General features: G+C 52.5%; 1 protein-coding gene across 1 annotated transcript in view; it reads left to right on the forward strand.

The window, feature by feature from the left end:
• Nucleotides 1-12,420: 12,420 nt before the first annotated feature.
• The window catches only part of Dab2ip (DAB2 interacting protein), a 200,711-nt gene continuing 185,163 nt past the window's right edge, over nt 12,421-27,968 (forward strand). Inside the window, exon 1 of the mRNA XM_050126787.1 lies at nt 12,421-12,625. Coding sequence (XP_049982744.1) covers nt 12,586-12,625 — 40 coding nt within the window. The 5' untranslated portion in view covers nt 12,421-12,585. The remainder of the gene's footprint in view (nt 12,626-27,968) is intronic.

Here is a 27,968-nt window from a genome sequence, read left to right on the forward strand (position 1 = left end):
AGGATCCCGTGAGAACTTCATCCCTGCTGCTCCTTTTCGGTTCCTTAAGCGAGCAGAGACAGCTGTTCCTCCTGCCCTGTGCCCATGTTACCCCCACAGCCTGGGCAACCCATTTCCGAGGGATGTGTGCCAACTCCTTCAGTTTCTGCTTCTACCCCCTAGTTTGGTATCACTCATTGGGGTCCCCACCATCAACTCAGCTGCCACCATGAGGCCCACAGCGGTGACCTACATTTTTGGTGTAATAGCCATCATTTGGTCCTTACAATGGGCTCTTGCCACCCCTCTCCCTGAGAGCACCATCCTTACGGAATCCCCAGGCTCTGGGGGTCCCCTGTTCCTGAGTAGTCTCTGTCACATGCTGGCTCCCCTCCTTGGGCAAGTTTTCCTCACTCCCATCCTCTAAGGCACGACTTGCATCCTTAGACTTTCCTACCCGTTCCGGCTCCTGGGGCTGCCTGCAGGAATACACCTTTCAGTCCCAGTTTTCCCTGAAGGGCATGAAGCCGCCCCAAACCTCAGGCTCAGCTTACACTAGCTACCAGCCTCTCTACCGTATCCCAACCCTCAGCGTGCAAAGCAGGCTTGTAGCTCAGCCTCTCAAGCGCTTGTGGCTCATAGACCACACCCTCTGCCCTGGGAACCAGGAACCTTGTGTCCGTTTCTCTTCCTCCTGTCACCCCACAGCCAACCCCTCACGAGAGCTTGTGCCTACCTGCAGAACACACCAGAGACCCACGCCTTCTCACATCCCCTTGGGGGCTACCTGGCCTTAGATCCCTTGTCGGGTCAAGTTCAGCTCCCTCATCCCTGTCTCCCCACGTCAGTGCTGTCCCCATGAAATCTATTCCCAATGGGTGAGGCCATGGTCCTTCCTCTGCTCTAGACCTTCTCTGGGCCACCTTCCCACCTAGAATACATGGAGCCTCTCCTGGACTCCCAGGTTCTCAGGAGCTGGCCTACTGTTTCATTGACAGTCTTGGTGCCTTCGAACTGGTTCTCCCTTGGCTTCTGTCTTCCCCAGGACTCCACAGCAGGCCCTGCTCTTCCACTGCAATCTCTGCTCAGTGAGGTCTCTCTGGGTTGATTTTTCCAAAGCCACTCCCTAGCACTTTCTGTCTCCTCCCTGGCTCTCTCATCACCTCTGACACATTACCTTGTCTAAGTGTTCATTATCCGTCTCCTTCACCAGACTCTAAGTCTGGGCGGGCAGGGATTTTCTTTCCTCTTGTGTTGGAGTCTCAGTGCCTAGAACAATATTGGACACACGGTAGACTCTCGATAAACAGTTGTCAAGTTAGTGGATAGCCAAGTCCATCTTCACCAGACAGTGAAGACCCAGACATCAGGGGCATGCCTGTGCTCACCACCATAGCCTAAGACTCAAGTCATAAGAAATGCTCAGAAAATGTTGTTTAGCTGCATGGGCTAACTGACTGTCCCCAGGGGCTGCCCCTTGGACAGGTGTTTGGCCTGAGTGTGCAGGACTAGGCGGGGCTAGGCATTCTGGAGATGCCTGCTTCCTGAGCCACTCAGGATTGCCTGAGATAGTCCCAGATTCTGTCTGGTCTGGTAGGAACCCCACCCCCACCCCCAGGCCCTGGCAAATTGTCTTCCTTCCTTCCATCAAGGCGGGGATGAGTCCATGCTGCCCCACACTCTAAGCTCTCAGGCCCCTGAGCAGAGCAGCTGCCTCTAGATGCCCCAGCAGAAAGCCTAGTGCCTGGCGTGGAGCAGGGCGCGAGTCTCCACGGCACAGTATGTCATCGTGCCGGACAGGGAACAGTCAGGTATGTGAAAGCAGGGAGGTAGAGATCAAAGAGCAAGATGCAGTTGCTAAAACCTCATCATAGAGAAGTGCAGGGCTGACCACAGCCATGAGAATGATGGAGCCCGGGATGGAGCTACAGCTGTGTGCACTGAAAGTGTGCTGGATCATGCTCAGCCAGCCCCTAACTGTGATCACGTCAAAGTGAGAATCAGGACTTGAAATAAAACTCATGTTTCCCAGTTTGATGGTGCATGTCGTTAATCTCAAAACCCCAGAGGCAGAGGCAGGAGAATCTCTGTGTGTTCAAGGCCAGCATAGTCCACACAATAAATGCCAGGACAGCCAGGACTACACAGAGAGAAACTGTCTCAAGAAAAAGACAAGGCCGGGCGATGGTGGCGCACGCCTTTAATCCCAGCACTCGGGAGGCAGAGGCAGGCGGATCTCTGTGAGTTCGAGACCAGCCTGGTCTACAGAGCTAGTTCCAGGACAGGCTCCAAAGCCACAGAGAAACCCTGACTCGAAAAACCAAAAAAAAAAAAAAAAAAGACAAAACAAAAAACTATGTTGTTGATTCTTCTATCTTTTGGCCTAATGAGCTCTTAACCATATATAATTAGACACCTTTTCTTCTTTCTCTGGCTTCCATCTTTAGCCCTCACTATGGAACTCACTATATAGCTCAGGCTGTCCCCAAAACTCAGCAACGTTCCTGACTTGGCCTTTCTAGTTCTGGGATTACAGGTATGAGCCATCATAATGTTTTTTTAAAAAATCGTTCCTGTGGCTATGTCATGTGTGGAGCCCTTGATCTCCACGCATGGCTTCCGAGCTTCTTGGTGGGTAACGGTTTGATCACCAGGAGGATAAGAGGTGGGCAAGTTGAATGGATGGTAGCTGATTTACCAGCCAGGACAAGGACCGCCACCAGCTCAACCTTTTCTACCTAACGCTAACACAGTTTCCCAGCATCCCCCACACAAACACAGGTCAACAAACCATATAGTTCTTCCAGCTTCAAGCCATTGAAGAAAAAACCCAAGAAAATACTATTTCATGGCATAAGAAAATGGTAAGAGCCAGGCGGTAGTGGCGCACACCTTTAGTCCCAGCACTCAGGAGGCAGAGGTAGGCAGATCTCTGTGAGTTCAAGGCCAGCCTGGTCTACAAAGCGAATTCCAGGACAGCCAGGGCTACACAGAGAAACCTTGTTTTGAAAAACCAAGAGAAGCTGGATGGTGATGGCACACGCCTTTAATCCCAGCATTTGGGAGGCAGAGGCAGGCTGATTTCTGTGAGTTCAAGAGGCCAGCCTGGTCTTATAAGAGCTAGTTCCAGGACAGCTAGGATTGTTACAGAGAGAAACCCTGTCTCAAAAAAGACAAAAAAGAAAAAGAAAAGAAAAACAGAGAGGGGGATGAGAGAGGGAGGGGGTGATGAGAAACTCTTTCAATATTCAAAGTACTGGTCTATTTATCTGTGTGTCTATGTTTGCATGCCTGGTGAGGGTGCCTATCCCCTGTGTTCAGGCACAGAAGAGAAGAAGGCACTGTGTATCTTCCTTTCCCTTTGAGGCAGGGTCTCTCCCTGAACCTGGGGCTCACTCTTTGTCAGCTAAGCTGGAAGGCAGCAAGCTCCAGCAACTCTGCTCCTTCCACGCACCTCAGTGCTGGGGTTATAGGCATTTGTGGGGACGTCCTGTTTGTAAGATGGGTGCTGGGATCTGAACTCAGCTCCCATGATTTCAGATCAAATGCTCTGAACTGCTGAGCCATCTCTCAAACCCTAAGAGTAGTGTTTTATTGGTCCACAGTCACACCCACTCATTTGGGAGTTGCCCGTAGCTGCTCTCCAATTACAATGGCAAAAGCGAGTAGACCCACAAAGCCTGTAATATTTATTGTGTGGCTCTTCTGGCATATAACTTGCCTGCCCTATGATGGGTGAGTTGTGTGGTCTGACGCTCTGGGCTTTGTTCTTGTGTGTCCAACACTCCAAAGGCCCACAGTAAAAGAGCTCTTGCAATGGTGGGCACCCCCACATGGTGATGCGTTGAGGGTCCCTCTCCCATGGTTGAAGATCCCCATAGCCGGCACTCTGGCTGACTCATTCCCAAGTCTCCAGCCTTTGGCATAGTCCTCGGGCAGCATTTGCTGAATCGCACAGACTTCTGTTGTTGCCCGTCTGTAAACACTTCAGACTTCTTGTGGTTTTTCCTGACTCTCCTGAACACAAGCCAAGAGGCCCGGCATGGGGAGGTCAGGTGGGCTGCACAGATCTGAGTTTAGGACAGGAAATCTGGTAAATCAGGAGCTCTCCCTGGCACACTTACTCTGCCTGGCCAGGGAGGTGATAGCCAAGACCCATCGGGCAGCAGTAGTGGGAATAGGCGTGGTGTGACTGACCAGCATTGCCTGGAAGAGAGGGGTGCTTGTGGAAGAGGAAAAGGGCCATCCATGGGTCCATGCTTGCAGACCATCCCTGTACTGGCCTAACCCCTGTAGGACTGTCACTGATATGCCAGGGCTCTCAAGGACACAAGTCCAGCCAGCTCCTGGGAACTTAAAGCAGGTGTCCTGGTAATTTGAAGACCCCATACCACATTCTGATCCCCTTATCCTGGAAAATCCTCTAAAACCCCAAACTCTGGTCATTCCTTCCTAGCTGGCTTTTTTTGGAAAGACTTGGGTTATGTAATGAGCATTCACGGACTCTGTGGCTGAGAGTCGGCCCTGGGGTCAGCGGTTTGGGAAGAACGAGGACTCATCCTCTTTGGCAGAACCCTGAATGGCTGATTTCTTTCTTTGAGAAAACTTGGTTTTGCATGTGTATGTGTGTATGGTGTGTGTGCACGTGTGCACACATATTCATGTGTGTAGGCATGAGAACGCCTGAGGCTGACATTGCTTGCCTTCCTTTATGACTCTCTCTACCTTTTCCTAACGGGGACCAGTTTCTTCCTAACCCTGGAACTTGCAATTTTACCCTCCAATGAGCTAGCCTGTTCCAGGGATTTCCTGTCTTAGTCTCTGGGCCCTGGGGTCATAGGTAGGCCACTATGTCTACCTGGCTTTTCATGTAGGTTCTAGGGAGCCAAACTCTTGTCCTGCTCACATGACAAGAACTTTCCCAGCTGAGCGTCTCCCCTTGGACGCAACTTCAACCATTTCCTCCCTGGAGACAGTGACTTGCCTCTTCTTTCCCTGATCCCTGGCTTTTTGGGACAGTGTGGTGGGATTCCCAGAGACTGGGAACTTACAGATCCACGCACAGGCAGCCCTGGGAGCCGCTGTCCTCTGAAGGAATCACTATGGGCTCGTGGGCTCTCCTTGGCTCTCTACAGTCACGGACAGGGTGGCTTGGATCATGCCCCATCAAACCTGGTGTGGCTCAGGACTTGTTGGACAGCATCAGCCATGAGGCTCGAGGCCTTTGAATGTGACTCTATAATCCAGGGCTGGGAAGACAAGGCTCACAGAGGTTCTAGATGTGAACTTGAGTCCTGGAGATCAGAGAAAAGCCTGGTGGGACGGCTCCTCTGGCTGACTCTTTCCATCTGCACCCACGCCAGACAACCTCCTTTGCATGAGGCCACCAGACAGGCAAGAAGGGTTCAAATCCCAGCCGGGCCACTTCTCGACCACTGAGTTAGGGGCAACGGGATGTTGGAGGGCTCATCTGTGTGGTCTTGTACTCAAGCCTTTCTGAGAACAGAAGATCTAAGAAGAGTCAGAGAAACAGGAGACACAGGGGGCACAGACAGGAATAACGGCAGGGGAGCTGTCTCAGACCCAAGGGTTCACTGGATTGTGTGCCCAATACGTTAAGGAAGAGAAGAAGGACTCCTGAGCGTTGTCACTTTCCCCACTGTGGGTATGCGGAGATCTGCCAGGTACTCTTCTGGGTGCTTCAAGTACAGACTGGAGCTGATGTGAGGGCGGAGCCTGGGGAGTATGCCCATGGGGGTGCAGAAGCAGGGTGGATGGGGCACTTGAAGCAACCAGCAGCCTGTGGTCAGAACCCAGAGAGGGTAGAGCTGAGAGAGCCTGCCCTCCCCAGAGGTACTGCAGCAGCCCTGGGGTGATGGTCAAATTCCACGATGTCACATACCTGTGACCTCCCCACTCCAGAAGCTGAGGTGGAGATGCTAAATTCCAACCCGGCCACTAGAGCAATACCCTCTTCTAAAACAAAACAAAGCCCAAGAGGCTCACGTGGCTGGGTAGAAGGCTGTGCTGGTTTGAGTGAGAGCGGCCCGCAGGCTTATATGCATGATTAATTCCTAGTTGAGCAGTTTAGCAAGGAGCAAGAGGTGTGGCCTTCGTGGAGAAGGTGTGTCTCCGGGAGTGGGTTTTGAGGTTTCAAAAGTCCACACCAGGCCCAGTGTCTCCTCTCTCTGCCTGCCTGTCTTCCAGTGGATCAGGATGTGCTTCTCAGCCCCATGCCTGCCTGCCATGCCCCTTGCCATGATGGTAGACTAACCCTCTGAAGCTGATAGCCAGCCCCCAGCTAAATGTTTCCTTTTGTCAGAATTGCCTTCTTCGTGGTGTCTCTTCACAGTGACGGGACAGTGACTGAGACGCAGGGGGAAGAAAGGGAGGGAGAGGGAAGGGGAGACAAGAAGAGGTTATGGGGGCAAAGCCATGCTGGGCAGCTCATATAGGCTACTGGGGGCTACATAACACACTCTGGACTGGATTCCGGTCTGTCCTCACTCTGCCCAAGTCAGAATTTCTCCTAGCATCCCTCCAGGACCTACCCCCACCCTCCAGAGCTCAAGATGAAGAAGCTGAGGCACTAAGAAAGGAGCTGATTGCTGAGGGTCACCCAGCAGGTGCCTAGTGGGGTTTGGACCAAGGCAGGTAGATTGGTACCTGGTCTAAGTTCTGAAGTCTGAGTTCTGTCTCCTGTGCCCAGGCAGTGTCAGGAGAGAGCACCCAGCCTGGCCAGATTCCACACCACTTAGTCCAGTGGGAGCAAGGCACTCGGGTTCCTCCTGGGCTCCATGTGGCCTTAGATAGAAAAGTTCAGCCCAAAAATCTGGGGCGTGAAACCAACTTGAAGGTTGTTGGAGCACACCCTATCTCAATGTACGGAATAGAATCCCGTGCCGCCTCCTCCAGTTCTGTGAGCACCTCTTCATCCCTCACAGTCCTATGAGGCCAGCCCCACCTTGGCAAGTGCTTTCTTGAATCTGCTGAGCTGATCACTAGACCTCATGCTCCTACTTTGCCATGTACTTACCCTCCTCTTGCTCTCAGATCTCCTCTGCTCTCTTAGATCTAGCGATCTCCTGCTCAGCCGAGCCTAGGACTCGATAGAGCCCGCAGTGTCTTCGTGCTGCTGTGACTGTTCTGGAGGCGATGATCAAGCTAGGGACCAGGCACCTGTCCTCCCTCCTCCCAGCCCTCCGCAGGGCTCCCATTCCCTCTCCTCTCTTATGTCTTTTTTCAGTTCTCCTTTCCCTTTCCTCCTTACTTCCCCTTGTCCCACCTTTTTCTCTTCTGAGGTCTCCTGTAGCTCAGGCTGGCCTTCAGTGTATCTGAGGATGACTTTGAACTTCTGATCCTCCTGCCTCCATCTCCAAATGCTGGGATTACCTCCGCTCTGTTCAATGCAGAGCTGGGGATGAAATCCGGGACTTCCTGCATGCAAGGTGAGCATTCCACCAACTTAGCCGCATCCACGGGCTGTTTAACTCTTTTCTGTTCAGAGAACAACAGGTCCTGGAGGCCGGAAAGGTCTTGCAGTGGGCAGGCCTAACGGGCTGTGAGGGGAACTGCGGGTCTCACACTGATGCCTCATCCTGTCCTTCCTGCTGCTCTGAGCTCTCCGACCTCCGTGTGTCTGTCTGTACTCCTCAAAGGGCAAACACCACAGCAGAGGTCCCTGTGCCCAGCCCAGCTCTCCTCCTGCTGGCTCCCCGGCTCTCCGGAGAAGACCAACTACCACGACAAAAGCGTTCAAGTAATCCTGAACTTTTCCCGCTTCTCTGCTGACCATGAAACTGCACCTGAGATCCCCACGGCGGTCTTGAATATGTGTATTTGTCCACCCACCCTGGCACACTGGCCGCCATCCCAAGCCTCCCACCCATCAGCCTTCGCACGGGCTCTGCCCACTTCTACACGATGGCCTTTGTACAGCTGGGCCTGTCACCTCACTACTCAGAAGGATTCCTCTGGGCCCCTATTTGCTTTCTCAGTGGCATCTGTCTCTGAAGGAAGTGTGTGCTTCTCCTCAGCTGGGTTACAAAGCCCCAGGAGGAGGAACGCTGGCTCTTCCAGGCCTACACCAGGGCTAGGCAGAGGCCAGTATTTGTTGGCTCTTGGTAGAACTTGCAGGCTTTCGCTACCTCAGACAAAGGCAAGGCTTTTCTGCCCCATCAACTGTGTATTTACAGTTTCAGCCTACAGAAGTCACTAGGCAGATGTGCGTGGGATACATCAAGGCATTCACTGCAGGGTTGGGAATGGACTCAGTTGGCAGAGACTTTACCTAGAACACACGAAATCCTGGGTTCAGTCCCTGGCACAGAAGCAAAAGCCATGCATGGTGCCACATGCTCATGTGTCTAGAACTTGAGGGGTGGGAACCATAAGATGAAAAGTTCAAGGCCACCCTTGGCTACACAATAAATTCTTCACCACTACACAAACTCTGTCTTTTTTTCTTTTTCTTTTTCTTGATATTTATTGAGCTCTACATTTTTCTCTGCTCCCCTCCATGCCTCTCCCCTCCCCCCAACCCTTCCCCAAGGTCTCCATGCTCCCAATTTGCTCAGGAGATCTTGTCCTTTTTTACTTTCTCCTTCCCATGTAGATTAGATCTATGTAAGTCTCTCTTTGTGTCCTCATTGCTGTCTAAATTCTCTGGGATTGTGGTTTTTAGGCTGTCTTTCTTTGCTTTATGTTTAAAAACTGCCTATGGGGGCTGGAGAGATGGCTCAGAGGTTAAGAACACTGACTGCTCTTCCAGAGTTTCTGAGTTCAATTCCCAACAACCACATGGTGGCTCACAGCCATCTGTAATGACATCTGGTGTCCTCTTCTGGCCAGCAAGCAATACAGACACACAGAACACCGTATACATAATAAATAGATAAATCTTTAAAAAAAAATAAAAATAAAATAAAAACCACCTATGAGTGAGTACATGTGATAACTGTCTTTCTGTGTCTGGGTTACCTCACCAAAAATGATGTTTTTTAGCTCCATCCATTTTCCTGCAACATTCAAGCTGTCATTATTTTTTTTTCTGCTGTGTAGTACTCCATTGTGTAAATGTACCATTTTCCTTAGCCACTCTTTGGTTGAGGGACATTTAGGTTGTTTCCAGGTTCTGGCTATGACAAAGCTGCTATGAACATAGATGAGCACATGTCCTTGTGGTACGATTGGGCATCCTTTGGATATATACCCAAAAGTGGTATTACTGGGTCTTGAGGAAGGTTGTTTCCTAACTTTCTGAGAAATCGCCACACTGACATCCAAAGGGGATGTACCAGCCTGACTCTGTCTTTAAAACAACAAAAAAAGACTGATCGTAGAGTTGCTTGTTTGCGTGGCAACCAGCAGTAAACTTGGTCTCCCTGGATCAGGGATTGATTGAACACTCACAGCCACTGGGTGCAACGAGAGATAGACAGGCCTGATAGAGCTGATGTGTCACCGAGGAAAAGAAGGGAACATGTGGTGGCGACACACGTTTATCATAGACAAGCCCTGGAGGGCGGTAGACATTTGTACACATGTCTACCGATGGATGGAGAAAGTGCCAAAGATTCGAACTCTGTGCCTTGGCTGGAAAAGAAAGAGGGGCAGGGAGATTGGCACCCCAGGGAGGCACAGCTAGCATGGAAGCCCAGGTATCCCTCCTCGGACTCACTTTCTGCTCTGGACCCCCTTGTGGAAGGTGGAAGGTTTAGTCCTTGGTTGATGACCGGGCCCCTGTTCTCTCCACTGCTGCACCACTCTGTGGAGAGGGTCAGCGGCAGTTAGGGTGAGCCACACCTCTCTTGGGTGTTAGAGATAGGCCGGGCCTAGTCTTCCCCTCCCAGGCTAACAGTAGCCCTGAAGGATAAAAGGCTTACTCGGAACATCCAGCTAGTTAATGGCATATTCAGTTATGAGACAACCATAACACTATTGTTTTTTTAAGACAAGTGTTTGAACTCATTCTGCAGCTGAGGATGCCCTTGAACTTCTGATCTCCCTGCCTCTACCTCCAGCGTGCTGGTATTGTACTCATGCACCACCAGGCCTGGTTTACGTTCTACTGGAGATAGAAACCAGGGCTTCATGAGAGCTAGTCAAACACTACTTGTTTTGTTTTGGTTTGGTTTGGTTTTTCAAGACAGTGTTTCTCTGTAGCTTTGGAGCCTGTCCTGGAACTAGCTCTTGTAGACCAGGTTGGCCTCAAACTCACAGAAATCCGCCTGCCTCTGCTTCCTGAGTGCTGGGATTAAAGGCATGTGCCACCACCGCCTTGCTAAACACTGCTATTTTATTTATTATTATTCATGTGGAAGTCATTCCACAGCTCAAACTTAGGATGACAGGCTTGGGTAGCTAGTGATTTTACCCACCAAGCCATCTTGCCAACCTGCCTCAGTTTTTAGGGTCTCACTATGTAGCTGAGGCTGGCCTTGAACTCACTATCTTCCTACCACAGCATCCCCAGTGCTTGGAATCACAGGTGTGCTGTAGCACACTCAGCTACAGCCCCAACTTACCTGGAGCCTACAGTAGGCCTGGGTAGGGCCTCGCCTCCCTGTAATTAAGGCTGCAGGAGACTAGGAGCTTGGATCCTCTCATCCAAGGTGGGGAGGAGGGGTGAAGGAACAGGAGGAACCTCCTTGTGGCCAGGCTGACCACGTCAGCAGCCCCTGGCTCTCTGGGAACAGCCAGGCAGCAGCTGGCAGCTGGGATGGGCCCAGTATAGATGCTATCATTGGCTCAGCGTCTTTTGATCCAAGCCCCCTTAGTGCAGGCCTGCACCACGGACTCATAGCAGGAAAACCTTCATCTGAGTCCAGTAGACACCTGCCTCTCCCTCTTCTCTTTCCTCTTGATCCCTTCATCCCAGCTCCATGGCCATTTCTCCAAAGAAGCAGGTCACTGAGGCTTGGCTCGCAGCATTCAGCAACGCTGCGGGGCAGATGACTTCTCCTTGTCCTGCATGGGGGGGAGGCTGGGAAAGAGCTGCTCAGAGGGTCACCTGGGCATCCCCTGGAAAGGAAGTCAACCTCTGAACAGATGCTCGCAGCTTCCTGCAGACCTTGGAGCAAACTCACACTCCAGTTGTCCCCCTGGTCCTCCTAGCTCTGTCCCTCCGCTCCCTTTACCCTAACCTCCTCTAGCCACATGATAGCCTGCTCCCACAGACATTCCCCTGTCAGCCTGGGCACACTTCCCTCTGCCCTTCCTCCCCTGTTAAGCCTATCTGGACCCTGGTCACATTTCTCCTGCTGGACCCAGATGAAGTTTTTCCTGCTATGAGCCCATGGTGCTGGCCTGGACCAGGGCGATGCTGAGCTAATGCCAGTATCTTTGTCTTCTCACTCTCAGGCACCAAGGCTGTGGCCTCTCTGAGGCACAGACCTGCCCGGGTGGCACTCACAAGCTGTGGCCTCTAAGCTGCGTTGTACTTGTCTATGAAATGGGTTTCTGTGAGAAAAAACCCTTGGGAGGCTCACAGGAGCCAGCGTGGGTAAACACTTCAAATGGTTCCACGGTGGGTGGGGGCTTAACAACCTGTCCCGGTGTGACCACGGCTGCTCTTGTTGAAGCTTAGACACTCAGCCCATTCCTGCCCCATCATTCAAACTGTGGCCAGAGAGGCCTTCCCAAGGCAACTGGAATCATGTCACCAACCAGATGTCCAGCTTGACCCTCTCTGCCCTCCCTCTCCAGCACTCTCTTTATCTATTCATTCTAGCCACTGGAACTAATCCCACAAATGCCCGATGCGCAGGCCTTCGGTCCTTCTTTAACTGGCTAACTCCTAGGTAGCCTTTAGACCCTGTCTGAGGTGCCTTTTTCTTCAGGGAGCCTAGTGACCATCTGTCTCATTGCACTGAGCCCCTCTTCTCTGTGCTTCTGAGGGGCGACTGCCCTGCACTCCCCACTGCAGTGGCTGGCGTACCTGGGTGCTGCTGCCTCTGCAGTGGGCCAGACACTGCATCTTGCTCTCTGCTGCAGACCCAGCACAGTAGAGTGTCTGGCAAGGACTGGATTTTCAAAAAATATTTAGTGACTGAATGGATGGATGAGTCAATATCTGCATCCCACACTGCAGGAAATGTCTGAGAACAGATCTGAGTGGGAGGTTCCTGCAAGGCCTGGGAGAAGCCCCTGGGCTTTGGGGTACTAGGTGGCGAAGAGCAGACACCCCTATCCCCTCCCACCCGTTCGCGCAGGCCCCCCGGGGCCCCAGAGCCGGCTTCCAGATGTTAAGCTCCGTGTCTGCCTTACCTCCTAGCTTTTCCATCTGCACTACCGGACCAGATTCCCGCAGCCAGCATCGCGGGCAGCCAGGCCAGCCGTCCCCAGCGTCTTCCTATTTTAGACATCTCGCCGCCTCGGTCCCTTCTAATGTTTCCAGGCAGGCTGCGGGGGGAGGAAAAAGAGGTTACTGCTACTTTAAATGTACTGTATGAAGGCGAGGGCTGGAAAGGGGCCTGCTTGCAGGAATACCCAGTCATCTAGTTGGAGAAGCCGCCAGATGGAATACAAAAGGAGAAGCTCAGGCGCTCATGGAGACGGCCTCGGTTCATAAATCAGGTGGGGCCGCGGCCCAGGGGCCCACACACCATGGAGCCCAACTCCCTCCTGGACCCAGGCAACTCCTACGGTAAGTGAGCCAAGCCAGCTAAGCGGCTAAGTGGCAGAGTTTGGGATTTTAGCCCACTGCTCCAGCAGACTTTGCTTAGCTTTGGGAATCGGAGTTGAACCGGTGGGGGGAGGCAGGCATCTGGGTGCCAACTGGCCTCTGGGATCAGGGTAGGCATCGGTGTCCTGGGTCAAGGGTCAGGGATTGAAGAGTCCCCTTAGATGAGACATTGGCATGGTCCAGCAAAGAGTTTCTTGGCTGTTTGAACTTTGCTCTTGGCCAAGAAGGAAAGTAAGTTTATGGCCCCTGCTCCTAGGTCTCACTCTTGGTCCCCCAGCTCTGCCTGCTGCAGTGCGAATTCAATTAGTGAAATCTGTAGAGAAACAGAAATGAGCAGGCAACTGAATGTACCTTGTAATTAAAGGCCAGGGCAAACTGAAAATTCCCAGCTCCCCTCTCTGGTACATAAGGCCCCAGACTGCTCTAGCAGGGGAGATTCTCTGCTCAGCTCCCCAGGGCCACTCGGAGCCCTGAGCAGGGCTGGAAAAGAGTTGCGAGGGTTAGAGCCCAGCAGAGTGGGGCCGGGACCAGGGAAACAAGAAAGGTTCCTCCAGGGAGGTATCAACAGGCCCGGGATCCCCAGGACCTGCAGGTATCCGAGCCTGCTACTTAGCTGTCCAGACTGCTCCCCTTTGGCCAGGACGCTGGCACACAGGGACTGTCTCCCAGCAACAGAGAGAAGCAGGAGGGTGGAAGGATAGCGGAGGGAAAGAGGCTGGGGGGCAGGTTGAGGGGTTCACTGGGGAGACAGGGCCGTTAGCCTCAGATTGGGAGGTCTTTTGTAGCTATTGGCTTATGTGACTCTTTTCGGGGCTGTGGTCCTTTGGGGACCACACACTCCACTCAAGAACGATAGCTCTTCTCCCCCCAGACTCCCTTGTTCTAGCCAGGCCTGGCTGCCTGGCCCAGAGTCAAGGCCAAATTCCCTTCCTCCTGCAGCAGCCAAGCTCGGTCCAGGGAGAGAAACTGCCGCCCTCAGGGAGCTGGGCCAGGCCCTACCGTGGACCTGACATCTTCAGACAGTCAGGCGACAGAACACTGCACCCTGAGTGACCTGTGGGTCACTTCATCCAAGTAACAATCAGTCCTTGAAGTGGGGGAGGGGAGGGCACTACAGCTTCTGTTCTGGAAGAGGTTTTGGTCTGGAATGGGAGGCCGTCCATGATCCCAAGACCTGCTCTAGGGGGGTGTATTCCTGATGGGGAGCCCGGATAAGCACGGTCTGAGCTATGAAATAGGCTTGCTGCTTCTTAGGATTGTCTGCCTCAAATGTGGCAAGGCTTGGGAATGGTTCTTAAATACTCCTTCATGCTGCCCAAGAAAGGCACAGACTCAATTCGACCTGGGAAACTGTGGGGATGGGGAGTGGTGGCCGGGATCAATGTGGCCAAGCAATGTGGTTGGGGAGCTCTTCCCTAGCCAGGGACATCTCAGAAGCCTACAAATCCCCTCTCAGTTCCCTGGGTTTGCCAACAGCAACCTCTGAGCAGGACAAAGTTGGAAACTGAGGCAGCTTCCATCTCGGTGGCGTGCAGCCTACCCCTTGTCTCAGGCTGTTGATCTTCTCTGATCTGCTAGGGCAGGGCGTGGGGGAGGGGGGCGCGCACGCGCCAGGCACAGGACAGAGGAGGCTTCTGGGGAGGGCAGAGGAGGAGGCCTTGCACACGCACTCTCTCTGGGATGGTCCCAGGAGGGCCAAGCAAGGTCTGACTCCCACCAAGTCAGCCTCAGAGGTCTATAGCTGAAACCTTTCCTGGGGCAGGGCATTAGTGAAGCCTCCCCTCTGGCCCTCGTTCTACGTTCGACCATTTATTCGTTGGCCCAACCTCTACTCTCAGGCCTTGAGCTGGGCTCAGGGAGCCAAACTTTGCCTCTGTCTCTATGAAGTTCCCAGGTTAATCTGAGTGGGGACTACTCCGAGGAAGGAGCCCAGGAATTGTGGAACCCTTTATCCCAGTGTCTAGGAGGTTTTTCCAGAAGAGGTGATTTCACAACATTGCTAGTCTCCGTCAGTGTGGATGTCCATGACACAATGTTTTAGGCTGGCCAGTCCTTACTGTCCCAGAAGCTAGAAGTGTACGACTGTTTCTGGATGACCTGGTTTCTGCGGAGAACTCTGCTCCCAGCTTCTGGATGGTTCCCTTCTGTTCAGTCTCTGCATATGGAGAGAAAAGATGAGTGCTCTGGGTTTCCTGGACCAGGGAGCCACCTCATTTAACCTTGGTTTCTTCCGTGAGGCTCCAGCACCATACACAGCCACATGGGAGGTTAAAGTGTGGCCGTGGGAGTGGACAGGTCACTCGTATCCTTCAGGACTCCCTCCTTGAAACATTTCCTTCTGGCTTCTGGGATGGCCACACCTGCGGCTTCCTCCCATTTCCTGACCCTTCTTTCCATACTATCCACATGGCCTCCTTCCGGGGCTGAGCCATCTGACTGCAGCTCCTTCTCTCTGGGCCAGGCGTGCTGCCCTAACCTATCCCAGGGCCTCCATACCTGCAGCTTCCTCTCTCTGGGGCATTCTTCCCCATTTTCTTCACTGCTCTCACTCCTGTTTCTTGTCCTGGTTGCGGAAAAGTTGTCTTTTCTGAGAAGCCTTCTTTCTCTAGAACATGTTTCCTGATCCCACTGGATTGGAGCTACTGTCTGAGTATCTCTTGCCCCATCTGTTCTGCTCTGTGGATTGTGTTGGAATGGGATTAACTGCACAGCACACTGTAATCTCTGAACTCTCCGAATCCCCAGGGCACGTCTCTCTGCTGGGCATTAGTAGGTCCCCAAATAGACTGTTGCTGAATGAATGCAGTTCACCCCAGCAGAGAGGCCAAGAAAGGCATTCCGGACAGACAGAACAGGGGTGGAAGGGCCTGGGGCTCAGAGACACTCTGGAAGGTTCTCTACTTGCAATGATACTCTTGGCAATCTACACTCCTTGAAGGGTCCTGGGAACCTGATGGGGACAAAGCTGGATGTATCCAAGCTGGGTGGAACTCTGGGCCCTCCTCCCTCCCTTCCTCAAGCTGTAAGACACCGCTTCACTGTGGACACAGTGAGCTTGGCTTCCAGTCGTAGGTGTTCAGGGACTTGGTCACTGGGCAGTGTCATAGCCATCACACTGGCGTGGAAAAGGTAGCATCAGAGGCTCAGAAGGTTGTGGTGGCACACGCCTTCAGTCCCAGAATTTAGGAGGCAGAGGCAGGTGAGGCAGGGCATGAGCTCGAGGCCAGTCTGGTCTACAGAGTGAGTTCCAGGACAGCTGGTCTCATATAAATAAATAAACACATAAATATAAGGTTTTGATAGTCTCCTTGGTCAAGACCAAAGAGGGCTGGGGATAAGGGCAGACTGAAGAGCAGGGTCTCACAGCTAATCAGAGGCAGGAAGCCCTTGGTTCTCAGTGTCCCTTCAGGGCACTGGTCACTAACCTGACTCCTACCTGAGACCGTAAGATGTCGGGGGCAGAGCCTGTCTTGCTAGCGTTGTGTTGTGATCTCACATTGGCAGCACCTGGCCCTGAGGACACATCTGCATGTCATTGGAAAGATGAATGAATGAACATCAGTTGGAGCCCTTGATAATTGCGCTGCTGTCCCCAGACCTCCTCCCCTTCTCCGGGCTGCTGTGTGGGTAACTATCACTTGTGGGTCTTGTGCATGTTAATCTCCATGATGGAATAGTCCAGTTACCCATCTAAGATTCTAGACCCAAATTGGCTCTCAGCACCTCTGGGTTGCTGGGTGTTCTGGAGCCAGTCCCTGCTTCTGGCTCAGTCTCAGTTTCCTTACCAGACAAGTAGACAAGGCTAGCCCTACCCTGTCTGTTGCTGCTAGTTTGCCTACATACGTCCAAGAGGAATGAAGACGGCTGCCATCGGCCCCTGTGTGGTGGGCTATGACTCACGGAGATGAGTGCTTACTGGGCTGAATCCCGGGAGGCACTGATTGTTCTATGACTCTGTGAAGTGGGACAGAGGCTTAGAACCCTGCTCCTCTGAACACCAGCAATCGCATTCGTCCAGGGCGTCAGGAGCTCTGCGGCAAGGAGACAGCCATGCTTCTGCTGTGTTCTGACCATTCCAGGTGAAGCAACCACACATGCTCCCCCCAGTACTGGAGATTGAACCCTGGACTTCAAACACGCCAGACAAGGGCTCTACCACGGACTTATACCCTTGGCCACCCCCTTTTTATTTTGAGACAGGATTTTATTACAAAGTCTTGGAACTAAGTCAAATAGATCAGGCCAACCTTGAACTCGTAGAGATTCCCCTGCCTCTGCCTCCTCAGTGCTGGGATTAAAGGCGTACCCCACCAGGCCACAGCTTCTTTTTATTTTTTATTTTGAAACAGGGTCTTCACGAGTTAGTTGTCCAGGCTAACACTGAATTCATTCAGTAGCTCAGTAAGGACTCAAACTTGCAATCTTCCTGCCTCTGCCTTCTGGGGAACTGGACCCACAGGCCTGTGGCACCAGGGTCAGCCAACAGCACTAGTTCTGGAGTGATTGTGTCTCTGCTGGACGTGGGCCACTTGAAACCTCATGCCCGGCCTGCAGGTATAGTTAGCCTATTTTCTAGAAGAGGAAACAGGCTCAAGGGAGTTGAGAGTGTAGGGGAAGAGCAGTGACCAAACCCAGGCTGCTGGGTTCCAGAGCCTGGGACCTTTCTCTTGCAGCCCTGTCTGAGAGCCATCGCTGGGCCCAAATGGCCTCCTGTGGGCCCTCCCATTTGCTGTGGAAAAGCTCCCCTTCGGGGGACTGTTTGCTGAACTAGCACAGGACTGAGCGTGACTGTGTGACATGGCAAGAACCTGTGTCAGCTCAACAGGGGACAGCAAAAGGCAGGCGCAGCAGCTGGGACAGGATGGGGCTAGTCTAGAGAGAGCTATTTTGGGATCAAAGCTGTCACAAGCCTGATGTCATGGTGCCCTGGCCCTTTTGAGCTGTAGACAGGCCACAGATGCTGTCCAGGGCTTTGCTGCAGCTAGCCAGGAGAGAGGCTAATGGTAATAACCATAGATGTGCCCAGTCACCCACCTCCATCATCTCATTCCCCTCCTACCAACCCTCAAGACTGTGGCTCAGAGAGGCTGAGCAACTTGCCCAAAGACACAAAGCTAGAGACAGTAACTAAACTGGGCCTGAGGTCCTTCTCTGAGAGTACACCTGTGAGTTCAGGCCTAGGAGGCTGTAATCAAGCCTGCCCTGCCTCTCAGGCCTCCTCCCAATTCTGAAACTCAGTAGGCCCTGGACCAAGAACTGGGAATCCTCAAGACTCAGTTTCCTCATCTGCACTGAAGCAATAACACTAGTCTGGACAACTTGAAGTAGGGAAGGAAATGAGCAATTGGCTCCTTCCATTGTGTGTGTGTGTGTGTGTGTGTGTGTGTGTGTGTGTGTGTGTGTGATCTCTCTAGCTGCCCTTGACGAGTTAAGCCAGGTACGAAGAGCCAGTCCCCCTGACTGAGGACCTCCTAAGCACCAGGCTGTGGGCTGAACACTCATGGATGGAGCCCCAGACTTCGCTGCCTGTACTCAGAGAAACTGTCAGGTTCTGAAGGGTCCCAGGATGTACGGCCACAGACGGTACTTGTAACGCAAACCCAGGACTCCTAGACAATGTGACAGCTAGTTTTGTCAACTTGTAGAATTTCTGGGGAAGAGAGTCTCAGTGAGGGATTGTCTAGACTAAGTTGGTCTGTGGGGAGACTGTCTTGATTATGTAATTGATGAGGGAATGGAATACCCAGCCTCAAAGTAGGTGGCACCATTCATTCCCTGGTTTTGGGTTTCAAACTGTATCAAAAGCAAAAAGCAAATTAAACTTGAGTATACATGTGTCCTTCTCTTGATGGTGGCTAGGACTACTTATGTCCAGTTCCTGCTACTAGACCTGCCCAGAATCATAGACTGTAACCCGGGATTGTGAGCCTATTGGACCTGCCCAGAACCATAGACCATAACCCGGGATTGTGAGCCTACTGGACCTGTCTAGAAACCATAGACTGTAACCCGGGATTGTAAGTCTACTGGACCTCTCCGGAACCATAGACCATAACCCGGGATTGCGAGCCTCCTGGACCTCTCCAGAACCATAGACCGTAACCTGGGATTGTGAGCTGAAACAAACCTTCTTCCCTGGGTGTTTTTGTCAGACATTTCATAACCCAATGGAAGTGATGCTAACACAGGTGCCTGCCCTCAGGTGCCCATTAACTCTGGATTTCCCAGACTCTGATCCACTTCATCCTCTCCATTGTCCAGGAAGCCTCGGGCAAGCCTTACTGTGGCCTTCCCAGTGAGGCCTCCTGTCTTACTCCTCACACTTGTTACCCACTGAGGTGCCAACAGGAAGAAAGAGCAGTAAGAGAGGTAGGGCCTTGAGTTGCTGATATACCCAGGCCCATGCAGACAAGAGGCAGGGCCTTGCATTGCTGATGTACCCAGGCCCATGCAGAAGAGAGGCAGGGCCTTGCATTGCTGATGCACCCAGGCCTGTGCAGCAGAGAGGCAGGGCCTTGCATTGCTGATGATGCACCCAGGCCTGTGCAGCCAACTGGGTAGGAAGGCTGGGGACTCAGGGAAGGAAGGGCCAGGACAAAGCCCCTCCAGAGGGCAGCAGCTGGTGTCCCCTAGTCCTTTGGGAAGGACACCAAAGTGGGGAGAGAGTGTTCACACTCATGTGTGCTTAGGACAATGGTTCTCAACCTTCTAATGCTGTGACCCCTTAATATGGTCCTCATGCTGTGGTGACCCCAACCATAAAATTATTTCATTGCTACTTCATAACTAATTTTTCTGTTGTTATGAGTCTTGTTTTGTTTTGTTTTTCGAGGCAGAGTTTCTCTGTAGCTTTGAAACCTGTCCTGGAACTAGCTCTTGTAGATCAGGGTGGCCTCAAACTCACAGAGATCCACCTGCCTCTGCCTCCTGAGTGCTGGGATTAAAGGTGTGCAGCCCCACCTCCCAGCTTGTTATGAATCTCAATGTAAATACCTGTGTTTTCTGGTCTTAGGTGACCTTTGTTAAAGAGTTAGTCAAACCCCAAGGGGTCATGACCCACAGGTTGAGAACCACTGAGTAGGGGGCAAAGCCAGCCCATCCATGAAATATGTAGTTTCTGAAAGCCCTTGGAGCCTCTGTTCTTCTGTGAGCTCCTCAAGGGTGTATAGGGTAGGCAGAGGTGGGGAGTGGGAGAGGCGGGCCTGGTAGGGCCCCTCCCCTTGTGAATACTAAGCAGTATAACTGGTTTCTTCTCTTCATCATCCCCAGCAGCTGCCTCTTCACCAGCCCTATACAAAATGATGGATCCTATTAACTAGTCCAGAGGCTGGCTCAGCTCCCTAAGCCCTTCTGTCTCTGATGCTCTTCCTGGCACATGCCCCATTCTAATTTTGTAGAGGACAACACAGAGGCACTTGTCCACATTTTAGCCCCGCCCTGCAAGAGACAAGTCCTGATTCCCCCCAGGTTGCATGACCACTGCTTTGGACCTGGATGTTCTGAGGTGAGCAGGCTCTTCCCAGCAGGCCTCCCTCGGCTCAGGGCCCAGCCTTTTCCCACTGTCCAGCCCCATTGCTTCTGCTTCCTTGCTAAACTGTGGGCCAGACCTTCTGAGGCCACAGCCCTGCCCTGATCTTTGAGATGGCTCTCAAGATGTCACCTTTGGAAGCCCAGTTTGTTTAAGACAGGGTTTCTTTGTAGCCCTGACAATCCCGGGACTTGCTCTGTACCAGGCTGGCTTCAAACACAGATCTCGCTCTGTGTTCCTGAGTGCTGGGATTAAAGGTGTGCGCAACCATGCCCAGCTGTGCCTTTAGCTCCACCTCACTTTAGCCCTGGACACCAAGGCAGCTGCATCACCTCTTCTTTGGGTTCCTGCATGTCCTTAGCTCCATGTACAGCGAGTCCCCACGGTGGCAAGTCTCAAGGTAGACCATGGTCTGACCCTTTGGTCTGACCCTTAGATGGCACTCGGCTCTGGCCTCAATGTCACACATCCTCCCTCTCCGCTGCCACCATAATAACTCTCCGTGTCTCCTAGACTTTGCTCTGGGTGGTCTCCTGTCTCAGCTCTCTCCACTCACCCTGGTCTGTCCCACCCACACCTAGGCCACTGCTCAGGTCAACTCTGCCTGGAAGACTCAGTGTGCCATTTGGTTCCCGGGGCTTCCCGCTGCTCTCCTAACGCTGATGAGTCCAGCCAGCTGCCACTTGCCTTGTCCCACATCAGGGCTGGGAATTGCCTGGCCAGCCGGACTGAGAGCTCAGAGGCTGAGGGGCGGAGTAAGGAGGAAGCACAAGGCCCTCAAGCTCCTGACAGGATGTGGGGCTCACACTGAGACGGGGGACACAGACAGCAGGGAGATTCTGAGTGGAAGGGGTGATGGTGTCTGTGTGCACAGAGCCATGCGGTGGATTTTTATGTGGCAGTCTGATAATTCTTCCAGATGAGACCCCAATTTCAACATGGAGGGATGGGATTCTTGTGTGCCCGTTCGTGTTCCACACCCTTCCCTGGGAAGTTAACCTGACCAGCCATGGCATTGATAATCCATGTTGGCGAATGCTTCAAGGAAGGTAGCATTTCTCTTTGTCTTTTGAAGATGCCACCTTGCCAAGTAGGGGGAAATCTTAGTGAGCGGAGGCCTGCCCTGCCTTCCCTTGGGCAACAGGGTGGCCTGGGTCACAGTGACCCAGGAGAGTGGAGCAGAAGGAGTGAAGGGATACAGATGCCTATCTGATCCGATGGCTGTGCAGGCCGGCTGGATCACCACAAGCCAGACTTCCTGTCGGTGACCTACATTTCCCCAGCGCCTCTGTGTGCAGACAGATGAGAGTGTGGGGAGCAGGGCCTGTCGGAAAGGGACAGTGTCCCAGCAAAGGGGACTCCGTGGCTGCAGAAACCCTCATGTGAACTGTGAAGGAGTGGAAGGGGTTTCTGCTTACCACAGTCCCCATAGGCTAATCTGTGTCCAGAATGTCCAGACAAGGCACCACAGCTGCTGAGAAGACCGAGGTGCATGTCTCCAGAGCGCCCCAGTTCTGCCCAGTTCTCCCCCTCTTGAGGGGGTCTCATGTTACTCTTCACTATTGGCAGGAAAGTGGACGTGGAGTGGAAGATGTAGCCATTAGTGCTGGTAGAAGGAAGTAGAGGAAGGAGGGGGAGAGAGAGGGGAGGGGAAAAAGGGCAGTCTTCAGAGGGAAAAGGCTTTGGTCTGTCCTTGAAGCCTAGGTGGCTAAGGGCCACATAAGTTTGCTATGTGGGCTACTGGCACCTGGGCATGAGGCAGAAGAGCTTCTTCCTCCCAGTGAGGTCTGCCATTGAGGGAGGGGCTGTGTGAGCTCCATGATTGGAGCTGGCATGTGCCCTGATGAGAGATACCCACCCGCACCCATCCCAATGCTTCCTTCTGCCAGCTTTGTGGAAGGCAGAGGGTAGCTGTCAACCTTGGTGGGCTCTCCTTTCAGACGGCCCTCACCCTCTTGGTTCATCTCTGTCTCTCTGGCTATCTCTGTCTCTGGCTATCTCTGTTTCTGGCTATCTCTGTCTCTGTCTCTCTCTGTGTCTCTGTCTCTCTCTGTGTCTCTGGCTATCTCTGTCTCTGACTATCTCTGTCTCTGTCTCTGTCTCTCTCTGTGTCTCTGGCTATCTCTGTCTTTGACTATCTCTGTCTCTCTCTGTGTCTCTGTCTCTCTCTGTGTCTCTGTCTCTCTCTGTGTCTCTGGCTATCTCTGTCTCTGGATATCTCTGTCTCTGGCTATCTCTGTGTCTCTGGATATCCCTGTGTCTCTGGATATCTCTGTCTCTCTCTGTGTCTCTGGATATCTCTGTCTCTGGCTATCTCTGTGTCTCTGGGTTTGTGCAGCTCTTTCATTCCTCTCATGTCTCTGCCTCCCTCAGTGAGGCCCTACTATGTGAAGAGACAGGAGCACAGTGGGGCATTCTCCTGTTCTCATGCCCCCTGGTGGAGGCCAGTCCTGTACCCTCTGCCTGGCACACCCTGGCAGTCTCTCCTCTGAAGTCTGCCCCATTCTTTCCTGCTGCCTCCCCTGTGCGGTCTAGCCCAGTCTCCCTGCTCTGGTCTCTGCTCTCCCACAGGGTCCTTGGGACCATTTATGCTCCTCAAAGGGCACTGCTCAATGCCAATCCTGAGCCTGGATTGTAGATTCCAAGGTCCCGGCCATCTTCTGGGTCCCTTAGTCTGAGAGTTCCCATAGCCCCAGGGAACTTGCATCTGCTCTCTGCCACTCCAGGTGTGTGGCACTGGGAGAGTAAAGTGACTTCCTGAGTCTCATGCTGCCTGGGAGATGGGATGATGGCCCCAGTCAGTCCTCGCATGGTAGGTGGGTGACCAGAGGGGACGTGTTGGTGAGAACCCCAGAACTATACAGCATAGAGGGAGTACAGGCCACCTGGGCTGTCCCTGTTGGTACTTGCAGTAGGTGGGGTCCTGATATCCCCTACCTCCCATCTTGTCTTCAGACTCCTCCCTCAGCTGAACCACCTAGGCACCCCTTCCTGAGCCCTTTCTCACATCCAGTACCTCCCTCACCCTCCCCTTCCTGTGCTCTGGCCAGTCTCCACGAGGGCCCCTTCTTCCCAAGGTCCTGCCCTAGACCAGAGAATCTCGCTGCTGTGTGATCCCACGGTCCTCAGCCCTGTCTCCCTTGCGTGTTCTGTTCAGGGAGCCAAGGCAGTCCTGTCACACTCTGTGGTCTTTTCCTGCTGCACATACCTTGGAGCCTAACTCAATGGCTGGATGCTTTCTCTGGGATGTTTGTTGAGTGAAAAAATGAACAACCAAATGACTTGATGCAATGAGAAGCGTTTTGCAAGCTACAAAGTGTCCTATTTGGACCAACACATGGAGAACATGGGCCCAACAGCAGGGGATGCTGGAGGAAGCCCTGATGGGAAGGACCTTCAGCCTAGGCAGGAGCCTTCAAACTTCAACTGGAATTCATGATAACTGTTGGGGTAGAGTGGTGCTTCCCTGTGAATTATAGACCCTACTTTGTAGAGTCCAGCTGGGACAAAGACAGCCCTAGGCTTGGCCAAGTTAAGTAGCCATGTCATTGGGCATGGGGGTGCCTATTGGTCAGTATTCCAACACTCAGGAGGCTGCAGGCCAGGGAAAGAGGGTCTTGAATTACAGGACAGGTGAAAAGAGGGGGAGAAGGGAAGAAGGGGAAAGAGGAAGGGAGAGGGAAAGAGAGAGTGATTACATGCTAGTGTGGCCATCACTGTCCTGGAGAAGGGAGGTTTCAGCAGGGAAGGCCAGGGTAGCCCTCTGTAGCCAGGAACAGTCCAAGCCTCTCCCCGTGTTTCCACCCTTGACGGTACCGCCTCATCCTTGGGCTCGTTAAGATCTAGTTAGGGCTGAGGGCCAAGCTAGCTGCCTGGTGAACAAAAGAACTTATATTTGGAGAAAGGAACATTAGCCAGGGCCAAGGAGGACTGTGGGGCTGTGGGGAGCAGGAGCAAGATACAGGGTTGGGGCAGTAGGAGCTATCTTCTGGGCAGCCTTGGTCTTCAAACCACAGCTCTGCCCCATTGAGGCACGGTGTGGGACTCCTGTCCCAAGGTCAGGGGTGAGAGGTCAGAGGCCACATTCCAGGCCCGGGACCAGGCAGTGTGAGATGGACAGGAGGCAGCCTGAAGCCTCGAGCCCTTTGTCTGTGTGTTGTGTCTCAGAGGGAACCAGGCTGTCTGGACTGTGTGTGACAGAGGAGCTGGGAGGAGAGACGGGGTCGTGGAGCTCGCAGGCCCCGCATTCTGTGCACAGTCAGATGGGGCTGACAGTCTAGGTCTTGGTCACCACCTCCCTAGCTGGAGACCATCATCGGCTCCCTGTAACCCTCAAGATTCACCTCCAGATCTTCAACAGCCCCTAAAGGTCCTTGACAACCCTGGGTAGATAATTTTCCCTACCTGCAAGGGTCACCAAGTCCAGGTCAGGCTTCAGCCAGACTGCTCCTTAAATAGCTTATCCAATAATTCCTGCCTATCAATTCTGGGCCTAAGATGCTTGCTTCCTCTTCACCCGTGTGCCCAAACCCACCAGCTTGTACTTAAGCGTTGATGTCCCTTTGGTGCCCATATCTTCTGGGAAGCCTTTTCAGGTTAGTGGCAGTACCAGGGGTGTGGATGGTGCCAGTCACTTCAGGAGGAAGTGGGAGGAACACTGGTAGGAGCGGGAGGCCCATTCTAAGGCCCTGGAGTGGAGGAGGCCTGCTCTCAGGCAAACGGTGGGTGTTTCACTCTTCTGCAGCATTGGGCTTGTGTGTAACCAGGATCACTGTTTAGAATAAGCGGAGAGAGGATTGGAGGATTAAAATGACAGAGAGAAAAATGGGCCACCAGAGTCAGGGCACAGCCTGTCCTTCTGGCCATCAAGGTGTGTTCCGGGTAGACTGAACCTCATCCTGGAGCTTGGGGACAGACAGACACCGAGATTTGATCCTTAGGCTGCCACAAGGATAGATGGATTTCAGAGATGGGGTGGGACCCAGGTAGGCACATTTCAGCCCACACAGGACTGCAGGTAACATCAGCCCTCACTAGACCCTGGTCCTGGACTTGGGGCACCTTAGGGTCCAACAGACTCTATGTCTGAGGAGACCCACAGGGCTATGAGCTGGAGAGGTCTCTTTCATTAACCCAGCTTCTATCAGATCACTTTCTTTCAGTCTGTTGGTTTTCATTTGAAATGGGAGTTCTGATGTGGGCATTGTGGTTTATGCCTACAATCCCAGCAATTAATAGGTGGAAGCTGGAGGACCAAGAGTCCAAGATTTTCCTTGTTTACACAGTCTGATGCCATCTTGGGCTGCATAAGACTCTGTGTTGGTTTGAATAAGAAGGGCTTCCATAGGCTCATACATTTGAATGCTTAGTCACCAGGAAGTGGAACCGTTTGAAGGAATTGGAAGGATTAAAGGGTGTGGCCTTGGAGGAGGTGTGGCTTTGTTGGAGGAAATATGGCATTGGGAGTGAGCTTTGGGGGTCTCAAAAGCCCATGCCAGGCCCAGTCTCTCTGTCTACCTCTTCCTCTTTATGCCTGCAGATCAGGCTGTGGCTCTCAGCTACTGCTCCAGTTCCATGCTCCCACCATGATGATCATGGACTAACCCTCTGATACTGCAAGCAAGCCCCCAGTTAAATGCTCTCTTTGATAAGAGTTGCCTTGGTCATGGTGTTTCTTCGTAGCGATAGAACAGTAACTGAGACAGACTGTCGCAAAAAGACAACTTCCTTCCACCTCCTCCCCACAAAATGAGATGAAAGAAGAGTTCTATAGCTCGTTGGTTTAAAGAGCTGGTTTTCAAACCTAGAAATGGAAACCCCAGTTCTGGGAGGTCAAGAGGACTGCTGAGTTCCAGGCCAAAAATCCATACAAAGAGCCTTACCCCTCTGTTCTTGTAGAAATGGGAAGGCAAAGCCTAGAGAGGCCTGGGTGTGGCCTTGGTCTTCAGGGAGAATGGTGACAGCCAGCTCACTTCCTGACCCTTCCTGTGGAACCAGGCCACCCTCTGCCAGAAGCGCAGACATGGACCAATGAGCATCTCAAAGTTAACAAACACGGGATGACAAGAGGAGCCGCTGGCTTCTAAATGAAGAGTGGGGGTGGGGAAGAGGCATGCTCAGAAGCTGGAAGCAAAGAACAGAGCTGGGCGGTTGGGCAGCCGAGCCTACCTTGTGGAGAGCCGTGGAGAGCAATGTATCCAGCCTCCACCTGCTCTGTCCACGTGCTTCCTAAGTTCCTAACTATGGCCAAGGCAGCACTGGGTTTGGAGTGAGAATCTCAGTTCAGTTCTTGACTCTTGCATCCCCTCACCACATTCACTTTGGCCAGACCCATGCCCTCTGAGACATCCTGTTCTTTCCCCCATAGAAGGTAGTAAGCTCACCTCCACCTCCAAGTAACTGTAAAAAGGGACTGAACACTTCCTCAAGATTCTTAACGTTTTAGGTCTCTAGGTAGCCCTGACAGATCTAAAACACAATGCAGACCTGGGTGGTCTCGAACTCGGGGATCGGTCTTCCTCTGCCTGTCCCACCATGCCTGGCTCCCAGCAGAATAGCTCAGTAAATGTCTTAACCTCCCAGCCTCAGTGACCCCATCTACACACAGTACAGTGACAGCCCCCACCTTTTCCACAGGATGTAATATGTTGGAAAGTGTTAAAATAGCTAAAATTGGCTCAACTCCATGATTATCATTAGTTTTACCCAAATAGCAGCAGTGTCTGGGCTTGCTGAAAGAACGAGGTAATAAATGAATGGAGGAAATTAGGGCTCTCCCAGAGATTACCTAACAGCTCCAACTCCATCTAGGGTGCCCACTTAGCTGCCTGTACACCCTGACTTCCCGCGGCCCTGCAGCGTTTTGCATTTTTTTCTTGACACATGGAGGTAGGATCCATTCTGCTCCGAGATGACTCTGGGTGACAAAGAAGGAACTTCAGGAGCCTTGAATAGAATCTTTGCTTCAGAAAGCGTAACCAAACTGGAAGTCGGAATTCCCCGAAGCCGAGGATTCTGGGAGGATACTTCCAGGCATTAAAACTAAATTAGACCAAGGTAGCTCTGCTATTACTAAATAATTCCCCACGATTCCAGAAAGCAGCCATGAATCCTGACGGCGGCTGAACTTCAGGTGACTTACTCCAAAAGTCTGCAAAACTTGCAGGCTCATCTAATTGCTTCTCTTCGGTGTTGCAGGCAGGTAATTATGTTAATGGGCCTTAAAAAAATCACCTTTCTGGTCTGGGATTGGGCGGGCTTGAAATGAAATGTGAGCAGTGGATGCTTCCAGCAGCAGAGGCTAGAAGCCAAGTCTGATTCCAAAGGGGCCCTTTGTCAAGAGGGGAAGAAAGCTGGCTATGCAGCTAGACTTGAAGTGGCCGTATTCTCCACTCTTCAGATCTTTACACGCATTGCCTCTGAGAAGCAAGCAACCAACAAAGGCTCAGGACCTTTTATCTAATTCAAACAGGCAGGTGTAGTGCCCTAGGCTCCAGGCGAAGCTCAGGCCACAGGCTGGGAGACTATCAACACCAAGAGTGCTTCTGATGCTTGCTAGACAATTAAACAAGGAGGAAGCAGTGATGTCCTAGCCAGGGTCACTACTGCTATGATGAAACACCATGGCCAAAGCAACTTGGGAGGAAAGGGTTTGTGTGGCTCACACTTCCACATTGCTGTTCCTCATTGGAGGAAGTCAGGACAGGAACTCAGAGCAGGAACCTGGAGACATTAGCTGAGGCAGAGGGGTGCTGCTTACTGACCCCCCAAGGCTTG

This window comes from Alexandromys fortis, unplaced genomic scaffold (genome assembly GCF_014885135.2).
Source record: "Alexandromys fortis isolate MF-2015 unplaced genomic scaffold, M_Fortis_MF-2015_v1.1 scaffold_268, whole genome shotgun sequence".
NCBI lineage: Eukaryota > Metazoa > Chordata > Mammalia > Rodentia > Cricetidae > Alexandromys > Alexandromys fortis.